This window comes from Takifugu rubripes, chromosome 14, assembly GCF_901000725.2.
Source record: "Takifugu rubripes chromosome 14, fTakRub1.2, whole genome shotgun sequence".
NCBI lineage: Eukaryota > Metazoa > Chordata > Actinopteri > Tetraodontiformes > Tetraodontidae > Takifugu > Takifugu rubripes.
This window is the reverse complement of record NC_042298.1, coordinates 13,160,466-13,174,483: the sequence shown is the minus strand read 5'-3', so window position 1 is coordinate 13,174,483 and position 14,018 is coordinate 13,160,466. Positions and strand designations below refer to the sequence as shown.

Sequence of the window (14,018 nt, the reverse complement as noted above, 5' to 3'; positions counted from 1 at the left end):
AGCCTTGTGAAGGGGCAGTTAATCTTTCAAGCGCAGTGAAAACTATTTTCAATGCCATTTCAAGAGCCGTGGATGGACCTGGAACATTTCCTCTTCTGGATATATGAATGACTATAAACTGAATGTGACACTATGAAGCGGTTTTTATTTTATAGTTTGGGTTTTTAATTCAGTCTTTTTTCACAGGTAAACGGACGAAATATCCTCTCTGTTGATTACGATCGCACACTGAGGACTGAGAAGATTTACGACGACCACCGAAAGTTCCTCCTGAAGATTATATATGACACAGCGGGCCACCCGGTACTCTGGGTGCCCAGCAGTAAGCTCCTGCCAGTTAATGTAAGCCGAACCAGCACTGGACAGATCAGCGCCCTGCAGAGGGGCCCCACCACAGAGAGACTTGCTTATGACGGCCAAGGCCGCCTGGTTTCCAGGGTGTTTGCTGATGGGAAGATGTGGAGTTACACCTACCTGGAGCAGGTGAGAAAACCCAGCTTTGGAAGAGGCAATATGAAATATGCAGCATGATCAGCGGAGGGAAACATCATTATAGCTGCAGGAACAACTGGAGCAGTGGACGCAGAACATTCCCAGTAACTGCAAACTTACGAGTGTCAGTTAAATGCTTCCGATATAAAAAAATAAATAATAATAATCCAGATTCACATCTACAAGCTGCTTCTCCTCATTTCCCCGGTAAATACAATTCTTTGGCACGAGGAGGTAAAACATTAAAGGGAACCTGGTTCATCCAAATGTTTTTCTGCAGTATTTTAATGAAGGAAAAGTGCCTGGAGGCTTGCTATGTTTTGTACAAACCTAATTCCAAAACATTTGGGATGCTGTGTAGAACAAATTAAAGCAGGAGGCAAACACGCAGCCTGTGTTCACCAACCCCATTTTTTAGTCGTGCAATGCACCAGTGTCACATTTAGTTGTGACTTTTTTTACAGTAAATGGACCGCTAAATGGGCTGTAACTGTTTTGGGCCTATTTGCTCATCTCAACTCTCACGAAACTTGAGAAAACTACATTGCTGAGTTCAACTCGTGGTCGTGGAGACGTCACCATGAGCGACCTGCCCACTCAGCGCGAGCACAGGGTTATGCTCTGGCAACGAGATTCGCTGTTGGGGATTTTGTTTAAAGATATTTTCAAGAAGCAGACTTGCCTGACACTCCAACACTGCCACTCCAACACTGCTCACCGTTTTCCAGATCTTCTGTTGCCTGTTTGGGGGGCAACAGAATCAAAATCACTTCAGATAGAATACATTTTTCTGACCTCATTTTTTCACTTTGCTGACCTTTTGGCATTGTTTAAAATTAGTGCTCCAAACATGTGCCTTATTTTCAGCCATAATCGTTTGCAGAACCTTTAATTCTCAGCGAGCTCTTTTATGTGCCTTAAATCATGATTGTCTGAGATCTGGTGGCTTGGACTTGAGGAAATTAGAAGTCAGAATAGGCACATTAGTCAGATTTGTCAGGGTTGATCTCATTTAATTATGGAGCTTTTCAATTAGAATAAGGTCAGAATAAAAGTTCCAGTCAGTGACTTGAACAGTAATTAATTTTGGTAATTTAATAATGGTTAAAGAAGGAATATTTTTTTATAAATATGTATAAATAAAGGATGTGCTAAATTGAGAAGAAAAACACATACGAGGCTATAAAAGGGGAATTCAACAAGACCTATGAGATATGGGCAGCATTTCCTGGTCATGGCCTTTTCACGGCATGAATGTGAGCAGACATGTCAACACTGACATAAATATAGGCAGATGAGGGAAGGCAGAGGACTGCAATGTAGCAATGCGTGACTGCACATGACATTTAAGCAGAAAGGGTGTTAAAGTAGACCCCAGTCCCAACTTCATACATTGTAAATGAGGGGAAAAAAAGAGGTCCCTGTGAGGCCCAGGAATAGGACATTGCCTATTCATTTAGTGCATTCTGGGAAGAAAAGACACATTTTCTTCTACATCAGCAGATTCCGTGTAGCGCCGTCTGATCCCCTGTGTGATATTTAGTTGAAGTGTTTGTAGTGGAATTATTTTGAAATAACAGATCAAACTATGGACCCACGTAACGTCTGACTAGCAGTTGTTGCAGCCGAATATTTCTACAGATATTTCTCACCGACTCAGATGTTATGCATAAATAATTCCAAAACAATAATGAATAACACGCTCACTGCTCTTTCCCTTCAGTCAATGGTCCTCCTGCTGCACAGTCAACGCCAGTACATATTTGATTTTGACTCTCTGGACCGGTTGGCTGCCGTCACAATGCCAAGCGTCGCCCGTTACACCATGCAGACGATCCGCTCGGTGGGCTACTACAGGAACCTCTACCGCTACCCAGAAAGCAACGCCTCTGTGGCTGTGGATTACAGCGAGGATGGACTCCTGCTGAGAGTAGCTCACCTGGGCACGGGTCGCCGGGTCCTGTACCGGTACCGCCGGCAGAACAAGCTGTCGGAGATCCTGTACGACAGCACCAGGGTCAGTTTCACCTACGACGAGACGGCAGGGGTGCTGAAGACCGTTAACCTGCAGAACGAAGGTTTCATCTGCTCCATCCGCTACCGCCAAGTGGGCCCGCTGATCGACCGGCAGATTTTCCGCTTCAGTGAAGACGGCATGGTCAACGCTCGCTTTGACTACACCTATGACAGCAGCCTGCGTGTCACCAGCGTGCAAGGCGTCATCAACGAAACGCCCCTGCCAATCGATCTCTATCAGTATGACGACATCTCGGGAAAGGTGGAACAGTTTGGGAAATTTGGGGTGATCTATTACGACATCAATCAAATCATATCCACGGCGGTTATGACCTACACCAAACACTTTGATGCGCACGGACGGATCAAGGAGATCCAGTACGAGATATTCCGTTCGCTCATGTACTGGATCACCTTCCAGTATGACGATGTAGGGCGAGTCATCAAGAGAGAGATCAAAATCGGCCCCTTTGCAAACACCACCAAGTACAGCTACGAGTACGACAACGACGGGCAGCTCCTGACCGTGTACCTGAACGAAAAGTCCATGTGGCGCTACACGTACGACCTCAACGGCAATCTGCATCTGCTGAACGCGGGGAACAGCGCCAGGCTCCTCCCGCTGCGCTTTGACTTGAGAGACCGCATCACTCGCCTCGGAGACATCCAGTACAGGATGGATGAAGACGGGTTCCTCCGTCAGAGGGGCACAGAGATCTTTGAGTACAACTCCAAAGGGCTTCTGGTGCGCGTCTACAGCAAGAGCAGCAGCTGGACGATTCAGTACCGCTACGACGGACTGGGCCGCAGGGTTTCCTGCAAGAGTAGCTTGGGCCAACATCTGCAATACTTCTACGCTGACCTGAGCTACCCGGGCAGGATTACACATGTTTACAACCACTCCAGTTCAGAAATCACATCTCTCTACTATGACCTTCAGGGACACCTGTTTGCTATGGAGATCAGTAGCGGAGAGGAGTTCTACATTGCCTGCGACAACACCGGAACGCCCCTTGCTGTCTTCACTAGCAACGGTCTCCTTGTCAAACAGCTCCAGTACACAGCATTCGGTGAGGTCTACTTTGACTCCAACCCAGACTTCCAGCTGGTGGTTGGCTTCCATGGTGGTCTCTACGACCCCTTGACCAAACTGCTGCACTTTGGCGAGCAGGATTATGACATCATGCCTGGACGGTGGACCACACCAGATGTCTCCATTTTGAAGAGGATAGGCAAAGAGCCTGCTCCGTTTACTCTGTACATGTTCCGAAATAACAACCCCATCAGCAAGGTCCATCAAGTCAGGGAATATGTGGCGGGTAAGCGATTATTTAGGCTGCCATTAGTTTCAGCCTGGCTTTGAGTACATTCCTCAGTCTGTTGTTTTCCTTTTTAAAGATATCAACAGCTGGCTTGTAACCTTTGGATTCCATCTCCACAACACCATTCCTGGTTTTCCGGTCCCTAAGTTTGATTTGAACATGCCTTCCTACGAACTGAAAAAGAGTCAGCGCTGGGATGATCTGCCGGTGGGTGAATCTCATAAGCATGCTGTCAACAATAGTTTTTAAAGGTAGAGTGGGGGAAAGTGGGATGAGAAAGGTGACAAAATAGTCTCCCATTTAATAGTGAAATTGCCATCCTGTAACTGGCTTGCAGTGCATTTCACAGAATATCAGTTTTAATTGGGTAGTATTTGCATAATATTATGCATCCTAAGCATGTTTGCTTTCTTCTGTCATTGTTGGTTTCAAATTTAACACATTTAACATTGTCCTATGCGTTATAACTTGGGAGTGCAGCTCTTGAATTGTTTTTGAAGTTATTTATAGCTCTTTGTTCTTGGACCTTGACCTAAAAAGTTTTTTCTTTTGTAAAATTGTCTTGAGGGATTCATTTACTTTTGGCTTTAAGGCCCATCTTAAAAAGGCCATTAAAAAGAAAAAAACCTCACCATCTTAGATGTGGGTTTAAATTTAAAAAAATAGGAGCAGTAGCCGGTTCTAAAGAGCCTGTAGAGGCAGGTTCTGCCATGTTAAGGCGTTAACGTTTCACTGCACTTTTCCTACAGTCTATCTCTGGGGTCCAGCAGGAAGTAACCAGGCAAGCGCACTCTCTCTTGTCATTCGAGCGACTGCCAGAGGTCCATCTGAGCCGAGGTCACAGAGGTGAAAAGTCTTGGCTGTGGTTCTCGGCAGCAATATCTCCAATCGGAAGAGCGGTCATGTTTGCAATCTACAAAGGCAGCGTCCACACTCACACTCTCAACGTGGCCAGTGAGGACTGTATCAAGGTTGCAACTATTCTTAATAACGCTTTCTATTTGGAAGACCTTCATTTTACAATTGAAGGGCGCGACACACACTACTTTGTCAAGCCTGGCCTTCCAGACGCAGACCTCGCTGCACTGCACCTCACCAGTGGCCACAAGACTCTGGAGAATGGCGTCAATGTGACCGTTTCCCAGTCCACGACGGTCATGGACAGCCGGACTCGCCGTTTCGCAGATGTGGAAATCCGCGCCGGTGCTTTAGCCCTTCACATCCGGTACGGATCCACGGTGGACGAGGAGAAGGTGCGAGTTGTTGAGCTTGCCCGTCAGCGTGCACTCGCCGGCGCATGGGCGAGAGAACAGCAGCGAGTGCGAGACGGCGAGGAGGGCATCCGTCCCTGGACAGAGGGAGAAAAGAGGCAACTTCTGAGCAGCGGAAAAGTTCTGGGCTACGACGGATACTACGTGCTCTCTATTGAACAGTACCCAGAACTGGCAGACAGCTCCAATAACATCCACTTTCTCCGGCAAAGTGAAATTGGGAAAAGGTAACAAGACGACGTACCTTTTTTTCCTCTCCCCAAAGAGACTTTGTTTTGGTAGATGCTAAAAGACAAAAACGAAAAAGCAACTGTAATGAAATGTTGCTGTTATGTACTTTGACTGTAAATGTGTTTTTGTAGAAAGGAAAAAAAATGCGAGGGGCCAAAAGAGCAATGCTGTGCATTGTGGCCGAAGGACTTAACTGTATTGACTACACCGAGCCTTAACATGGCAATTTACAGGTCTGCACCTCTGTTGCACAAGCCTTCTGGACTCTGAGGCAGAGGAATATTGTGTCTTTGCAGAAACAACCGGTAATTTAGGTGTTTTAGGGTGTTTTTTTTTCCTTTTTTAATGAAAAGTCTGAAACAAGTATTACAAGAGCAAAGGGAATGTTTACATTATGCATATCTGCACTTCTAGATAAACAAGGCTCAACACACTCCTGGAATTCTCTCTGGTTTTAAAAAGGAAAGACTTGTTCACCAAACAACCACTATGTATACCAGATTCAGCACTGTAAACATCAAACTGTCATTATCCTTGAGATATTTTTAAACAAAAGAAGACTCAATTTCCATGTTTAAATATCCAGTATCTGTTGTGAAAAGTACAGTGAAGGTATGAAGAACTCTGTTTGGGAAGGCACGCGTGTGCCTCGGACCGCACAGGACACACCATGTTTTGTAAATTATGCAACCGTTTTACCTTTTTTTTTTTTTAATCGAGTATCAGTAAATGTCTGTACTAAGTCATATTAATAGTTATTTATGTTGTGTTTATACATGACAAATAAAGACCATCAGAATTAGATTTGTTTTAACAGTTATGCATTTTGTTCTGTAAGCTACTGTGGGCCTTCTTCACAATACTCTGTTTAAGTGATTTACAGAAACCTGTGCATGTTGTGATCAGTGGTGATGTATCTATAACATGCAGTCAACTGTTATTTCCACTAAATTTAATGTTTATTGGGCATAATGCCTTCTGACCTGGCTTCCTGTCCAATTAATATTTTATCAACACAAATATTTCATGAACCCATCTCACATGTACGAGGTTACGGTGGATTCAATTATAGACCATATTCTTGTTCTCAGTAACTATACAGTATATATATTTTTTAAATGATAAAAGCACTCGTGGATTTAATGACTGGGGTTCTATTGTTTTTTTTAATAACTTAATAACTGCACATACCTAAAGAAAATCTGTCATTTGTTTCGTACTAAAGTGAGAAGATGGCATTAAAAAGTGATGGATAACCCTGCAACATAATTGGCAGCAAAGCATAAAAATCACACGTCAAGTGGATAAATTGCCAAATTAAAAAACATGTCTGTGTACAAGCACATCATCGATTAGAATTTAGCCACTTGAAGCTAATCTGAGCTAAAGTGTGGCCAAGAGTGGTTCAGGTGTGATGAATCCATGCCAGCAAGTCTGCGGTTGTGATTTTATAATTATGCTTTTCCTTTGGTCAGATTTTGCTGAAGTACACAAGGTCTTTGGTGGAATGGATGGTTATGAAAAAAAGAATGTATAAAAGTGATTTTCCTTCACAGACACCGACCAACAGCGTCTCAAACCAACACAGAAGCAAATGAAGTCAGTCAAAGGTCGCATCTCTGCAGCTCAGGAAGAGAAACTGGAGCTCCACAAAGCTGCAGCTCTTTGAACAGAGTTCAGTACAAAGTCTCAAATAAACGCCTTCAAAGTTCTCACCACAGCTCCTTTGGGTGTAGCACGAAATGTTACGAATGAAATGTCTTTAAAATCAAAACTCCCGAGTTGAAATTCGAGAGAACAAAGCAAATCAAAGCATTTCTTTCATTTCAACACAAAAAACCGCACACCCTGAAAAACAGCTGGAGGAAGCAAAAAACCCACCTTCCAATACAAAGAGCTCTGTCAAATAGAATCAACCTCTGATGCTCTCTCGTGGCACAAAGGGCTTAGTTCATGGAGTCAGCCAGGTGATTGCTTATCTATCATTTGATGTGACATATTATATTGAAGTAAAAAAGTTCCAGGGGTTACAGCCCCACATGGTGGGGGGGGGATACACCCCTCCCCCCAAAAAATCAATTCTAGACACTCCAGGCTGATTTAAAGAGACGGCAAAGATGAAGCAGTAATAATGAAATGACCCGCAGTACTGTTGCAGCGTCACACCGAGACCACGGTCGGTGCCGCCAAAACAAGCGTGCAGCAGATCACACCGCACAAGCAGACAAAGCTCAAAGGATGACCAAAAAAAAAAAGGTTTCAAAGATATCAAAGACCAAGACTCATCATGAAAGGACCGCATGACAGAAGCGAGGCATATGGGCAGGATTATTCTGAATTCTGGGCAGCAGAGTGGAATGAATTTAAGGGGTATTTTTAAATGAATATCCATGATGATTAATGTTGCCTCCATGAATTGAAATCTGATGGATGCAATTCATTTCTATTCAGTCAACGTGATGAAATGAAAGGGCCAAGGCAAGCCAAGGTAATTAAAGCTGAGCTCATCATCAAGTGCACGTTTTGTTTTTTTTCTTTTCATGGAATGATTTTTTTTCCTCCTTTTGATGGATCTTTGCAGCTTGTCCTCATTTAATAGGTCCCCTACTCAGCTGTCAGGAGCAGTCTTCTCCGTATCACAGCCTGATTTCTGATAAAACTCCACGCTGGACACGTTCACACGCTGAAGCGCCAGTGTGGTAAGTATCATGGGTAACTTGGATTAATTGCTTTGGTAACATTCTGAAAAGTTGTGCAAAGATCCTCTGGCGACAGTTCCGTCACAACGTCATGGTACACAAAAACGGATGTTATAAAAATGAAGATGGCATTTTAGGGATAAAGCGCATGCAGTGAAGTGCATCCACCAAGCTCATTAGTGATTATGAGAACAAACTTTAATGAGCTTCAGTCCAAAAGAAGGAAAAAAACCTTACTTCTATTCTACTGATGGAACTTTGGAGAGATGCTGTCATTCAGTTAAATTATTCTCCATCAAATCCACAAAACTGGTGACTCCTGCACACATTATCTTTTCACAGAGCCATTTATTTATCTGTATTTCTCTGCGTGCAGGAGGTGGATTCTCTCCAACGATAAAATGAAAATATACCTTGTGTTCAATCAACACCCACAACGAACACACCATTCTCACTCGGTGGGCTGGAACAGAATGTTCAGGAAGAGTTAGCACTGCAGCATGAGTAGAGGTGACACTAGAGCCAGTAGGAGAACCCCCAGGCGGTCAACCTTATGTTAGCCATAAAGAGACCACGGCTGCCACATTCCCCGAAGGGCTCCAGTTACCAGTGCAAAGTCCCGGACTGATTCTAATCCTGCTCTGAACTGCCTGTTTAACAGATTAGAAGGATTGTGCAGATGAATTTGTTTTACATGTGTCTGTATCAAATGTGTTCTATTATATTATACTAATCTGAGATTATTTTATATGCCCTTTGCCCTTCTGTAGGCAGGGTTACAAAGTCAAATTAACTCGGATGTCATTTAAAACTGTTTTTTTTTTTTTTTTTGGGGGGGGGGGGGGGGGGAGTATATCAATAAAATGCTTTGATTTTCATGATTAATTCTCTGCAGAATTTTTCATAATTACAACCACAATATCAATAATTAAACAGGAAGTTGATGGAAACTCAAATGTCTAAAGCTGAACCATCAACACTCAGACGTCGCAGCCTCAACACACTGTATTTTGTCTTATTTACTGTGTAATGGAATATATATATATCATAATTAAGACAGACCTTAACTCAAATTTAAAGTGGTCAAAGGTGAAGGTTGAGCAGCCTGTGGCTGCCACACCTGACCCAAACACCTGTTAATCATTTGTTCGCTTGGAGATAATGCAGACGAACATGTGAAAGGGCCTCCGCGAGCTCGACATTGTTGTCTGACACAGATGGTCTCATCTCCTTTCAGTCATCATCTGAAACCCCCCTAGTTTAATGGGAAAAAGAACTAAGACTTTTTGGGCTCCTTCTGCTCTCCTTTCAGTGTGCATCCTTGTGGTCCTTGGATTGTACCATGTCCCAATTCTGAAATAGCTGCTTGTTATCATCCCTCTGATCTTCTGAGGACAGTTGCACAGGCTGTTGGGACTGTGTTTGAGAGGTCTACAAAGAATGTGAGTTAAAAAAAAAACAAGGCACACTAATGATCTTGGCGGGAGTGATCTTAGAGGGAGTGGATTGTGGATAAAGTAACTCTGGAACCAGTGAAACTGGGTTAACTTTGCCTTACACTGGGAAAATCAAAGTGTCTCCAGAGCAAAAGGAAACATTTTACAATATACGTTTGATTTACTATCTAAACCTGTATTCAAACAACTATTGCACAAATGCTGACTTCAAACTCCAACTCAGTTGATCGTTCCCTCCATCCCAGGCCTACGATTGGTCGGATTCCCTCAAAACAAACACGTAGGAAAACACAAATGGTTTGGAATGCATGAAGTCTGAGCCACGGTGAACTATTGGTTAATATTAACCAATCTGCAATCATTCACAATGGAACAAAAATCTAAAGGTATTTAACAGAAAAAACTGTCAATGACCTTAACAAACCAGAAAATTCTAACTCTAAAGTTCTTTAGTTGTGTTCAGTCGTGTCGTTTGGTGACATCAGTCCCCTCTGCATGTTGCCAGATTGCTTTATATCCAAATGTTCCCCAAATGCTGTATTGCAGCAGGTCTCTCGTGCCGTCACATACACATATATGCTTTATTTATATGACGGTTTCAACCACTGAACAAACAACAATATTCCAGGCAAGCAAAACAAAGTCCAAACGCTGAAGCGTGAGGCAAACAGAGGCGTGTCCGATGGTGATTATGTCCTCATGAACGATTGGATGAGGAGACTCTTTAAAAAATCTGGATGGCTTTCAAAGTCATTTCAGTATTTACAGTTCAAAGAGGAAGAATCACTGTTGCTCCTGATTTGAAAAGTCATGAGTAGATGTCCGTACTTTGAGAAGAAGCACCTGTATGTAGAAATGTCCTGAAATTCTGCTGAAACATTTCAGGGCGTCCAGACTTATGAGGTTTTCTCCCTTTCACAGGTTGTTCAAAAGCAAGCCGCTGACGGCAGAAGGGGACGAGGATGCTGCTCAGGCGGGAGTTAACAAGGCCAGCAAAGGAGGAATTATCTATGGAGACTACCTCCAGGTAGGAAATTGCATTAACATCCTGGATCAGTCTTTGTCAATGAAGAGAGGCATGAAATGTGGATCCGAAACGTTTAATTTTTCTTCTTATCGCAGCTTGAAAAAGTCCTCAGCAGCCAGGTTCTGCAGAGTGAAATAAAGGGTAGCAAGATCCACGATGAGCACCTCTTCATCGTCACCCATCAAGGTAATTCCTTCAATTACGCTACTCACAAACAAATCTGATTCAATTATCAAGTTATTGTATCTGCTCGATTGAAAACTGCCCCAGTGGATTAAATTAACTGATTTAATTATTTGTAATATTAAATTAATGTGTTCTAACCTGATTTTTTTCCCCGTTTATCCAGCCTATGAACTGTGGTTCAAGCAGATTTTGTTTGAACTTGACTCGGTGCGAGACATCTTCATCAGAGGACAAGTAAGTCACACGTTGGGCTTTAAGAGGTTAATCTTTTATGGCTTCTCCAAACAGAGCCGAGAAATTACAATTATTTCAAATGCTGTTAAAGGTGGAAGTCTGAGTCGCTGAGTGTCTTCTTCTTTCTTTCGAAATTGATCTTCTGACTTTTTTTTTATAAATTCCCTTTGTTATTTCTGCTTGAAAAGAGACACGATGTTCCGGGAACGCGGGTGCCGTAATGATTCACGCCGTTTCCATAAGCAGAGATTTATTTGTTGATTATTGACTTTGTCCTGAACTGATCCCAGGTCCGAGATGAGCGCAACATGCTCAAAGTCAACACGCGCATCCAAAGGATCGTGATGATCTTCAGGCTGCTGGTCGACCAGTTTGGAGTTTTGGAAACGATGACAGCTTTGGACTTTTTTGATTTCAGGTGAATTTCGATTTTGGCCACAGCTGAATATTTATTAAGGTGCTTTTCTTCATGGTGTTTTGTGGTCCTGCTGTAGAGAATACCTGTCTCCTGCCTCCGGGTTCCAAAGTCTTCAGTTTCGGATCCTTGAGAACAAAATCGGAGTGTCGGACAGCCTGAGGGTTTCATACAACAGACGCCATTATAGGGACAATTTCAAGGGTCAGGAAAGTAAGATGTTGACCAGCATGGAACAGGAACCATCGCTCCTGAGACTCGTCGAGGTAAATTGACCACTAAATATCCTTTGTGCGCGCTCACTTCCATTCCATTTTTATTTTCTACGTCGTGCCGCTGTACCTCTCTGTAAGAACATGCTGTATAAACAGGAAAAATGTCACAATAAATGTCTTTTGTTAGGAATGGCTAGAGAGAACACCAGGATTGGAGGTAGATGGATTCAATTTCTGGGGAAGGTTGGAAATCAATATATTAAGAGGCCTGAATGAGGAGAAAGAAAAAATTGAGGTAAGCGCTGACTCCAGATTTCAGGGAACATGTTTGTGCTCCCTTCTGGGGCACAGATGATTGACAGCGACTCTTTTTTTAATTTTATTTTTTTATTTATATTTAAGAAAATGCCCAAGTCTGAGGACAAGGAGGAACTGATGGGGGAGCTGGCCAAACAGAAAGATCTCTTCACGTCCCTGTTTGATGAAAAACGTCATGACCATCTCCTTAGCAAAGGTCAGTGCTTCTGGCAGATCAAGCTCCGGTAAATGCAATGTTTGACCAGTTTTAAATATTATTTTTCTAACTTTGTGAGCTGGGTCACTTTGAAATGGAGCTTTAATGCTCATTTGATTTTCCTCACTAGGTGAGAGACGGCTCTCTTACAAGGCTCTTCAAGGCGCCTTGATGATCTATTTCTACAGGTATGGATACACGTTAACTGTAGAGATCCAGATAGCTCCAGCACAGTTTTAATGGGTGAGCTTGGTAGCCTAGACATTAGCCAGCAATCATTTTGGTAACCATTGGCAACACTGGCTTTGTATTTATCCAAGAGGAAACAGAATCATGTGATTCACCCAATGTTGATGTGAATTGGTGGAAACATTAGGAATCAAGTGTCTAAAAATGTTATTTCCTGACCTTTCAGGGAAGAGCCAAGGTTCCAGGTCCCTTTCCAACTGCTCACATCCCTCATGGATATCGACACCCTGATGACTAAGTGGAGATGTAAGCATTTATGTGCTGCAATCTGTCACGGAAAAGAGAAAGCAGCGCTTCAGTGAAATACCTCACCATGTCAACGCGCACTTTAAATGTGTGTCTGCCTCTTGTTTCAGACAATCATGTTTGCATGGTGCATCGAATGATCGGCAACAAATCCGGGACCGGAGGGTCGTCAGGCTACCATTACCTGAGATCGACAGTCAGGTATGTTATGATGGAAAGTAACCTCCTGTTAACAACTAGCACACAGAGTCCATTAGATTCTGCAGGTGATTAAGAAAAAATCTACTTAACCTGTAATTGCAATCTGACAGGCTAAGACTTTAACCGCATAAGATATTGTGTTTTCCATTATAGAATACATTTTCTGACTTGAGAGGTTGTGTTTTACAGAACCAAATCCCCCCCTGAAAAAAAAATTAAAAAAATCCCAGTTTAGCTCGTAATTATGAGATACTGGACAGGTGCCACGCCCACCACTACTTTAGATTAGAATCATTATGATTCCATTTCCTCAGCTGTCAGGATCCAACATTTGACAGTTATCCGAGTCAGCAGCGAGCCAGCTTGGATGCATTTCTAATGCACGCGTTTATATCCAGGAAGCATTCTAATCCGCGCTGGTTAATTCCTGCAGCAGGAAAACAGCAACTTTTCTGTCGGAGATGGCAGCACAGTGTTGACGGGTTTAGAGCGACGGGTTTAGAGCAGCGACGGGTTTAGAGCAGCGTCTTGTGTCTGACTATTGCTGTGCATTGAGCTAAGGAGCTACGAGTGAGAATGCCACCTGTACAGTTTATCTTGTAATCACATGGATAATCTTATGATACTTTTTGCAATCAGATAAAAAGGAGGGGAAAAACAAACAGTTTATCTTGTATTTATGAAATAAAGCATCAAGATAATTACGAGATAAGCCGTTTTTCTTTTTCCTTTTTGGTGAATGCAATGCTCATCCGTAGTGTTTTACAGTATCTTTCTTTTTACCTTTAGCGACCGCTACAAAGTGTTTGTGGATCTCTTCAACCTGGCAACGTTCCTGGTGCCTCGCCACTGGATTCCAAAGCTAAATCCCAGCATTCACACTTTCCTGTACATGGCCGAATGCAACGACAGTTCATACTGCAGCGAAGACTCCGACTAAGGGCGTCTCAGTCGACTGGCTCCGCTCCCTTTCTTCACTGTAACTGACCTCACATGGTCATTAAAATACAGGTTGGAGCTGAGAAATCATGCACATTTACAACTTCTAAGAAATATCTTATGGTCGTATGGAAAGACTGCAAGCTGCAGGTTCATACCTCAGAAATGTGAGTTCTAGTAGACAGGCAACACCAAGTAAAGCAGATGGGTCCCTGACATTTAATTAGATGTTTTCCACTAAAATTATGCATGGGTTTCCACAGAAGCAATTTCTTAGAGAAAAGTGTCAAGACGTGAAATCATT

General features: G+C 43.0%; 2 protein-coding genes and 1 long non-coding RNA gene across 11 annotated transcripts in view; 2 read left to right on the top strand and 1 right to left on the bottom strand.

The window, feature by feature from the left end:
• The window catches only part of LOC101062192 (teneurin-3), a 121,541-nt gene extending 115,065 nt beyond the window's left edge, over positions 1–6,476 (top strand). For 6 of the 9 annotated variants that reach the window (XM_029847092.1, XM_029847096.1, XM_029847093.1 and 3 more), the window contains 4 exons: positions 187–483; positions 2,216–3,827; positions 3,907–4,037; positions 4,580–6,476. In XM_029847092.1, the coding sequence (XP_029702952.1) occupies positions 187–483; positions 2,216–3,827; positions 3,907–4,037; positions 4,580–5,332 (2,793 nt within the window). In that variant the 3' untranslated portion in view covers positions 5,333–6,476. The remainder of the gene's footprint in view (positions 1–186; positions 484–2,215; positions 3,828–3,906; positions 4,038–4,579) is intronic. The other 3 variants (XM_011610949.2, XM_011610948.2, XM_029847094.1) reach the window with 1 other exon arrangement.
• On the bottom strand, positions 490–5,388 carry LOC115252320 (uncharacterized). Its single transcript, XR_003890734.1, has 4 exons — positions 5,346–5,388; positions 4,927–5,178; positions 1,211–1,232; positions 490–600 (listed from the first exon to the last, which is right to left on the bottom strand). It is a non-coding gene; the product is annotated as an uncharacterized lncRNA (long non-coding RNA).
• A 3,721-nt stretch (positions 6,477–10,197) lies between the features above and the next one.
• Positions 10,198–13,974, top strand: tdo2a (tryptophan 2,3-dioxygenase a). The gene is made up of 12 exons (XM_003970646.3): positions 10,198–10,333; positions 10,410–10,515; positions 10,611–10,701; positions 10,865–10,935; positions 11,226–11,353; positions 11,430–11,616; positions 11,753–11,860; positions 11,968–12,079; positions 12,210–12,267; positions 12,495–12,574; positions 12,685–12,775; positions 13,565–13,974. Exons 1-12 carry the CDS (start codon positions 10,299–10,301, stop codon positions 13,713–13,715), a joined length of 1,218 nt encoding a protein of 405 aa, XP_003970695.1. The 5' UTR covers positions 10,198–10,298; the 3' UTR covers positions 13,716–13,974.
• Positions 13,975–14,018: the final 44 nt, after the last annotated feature.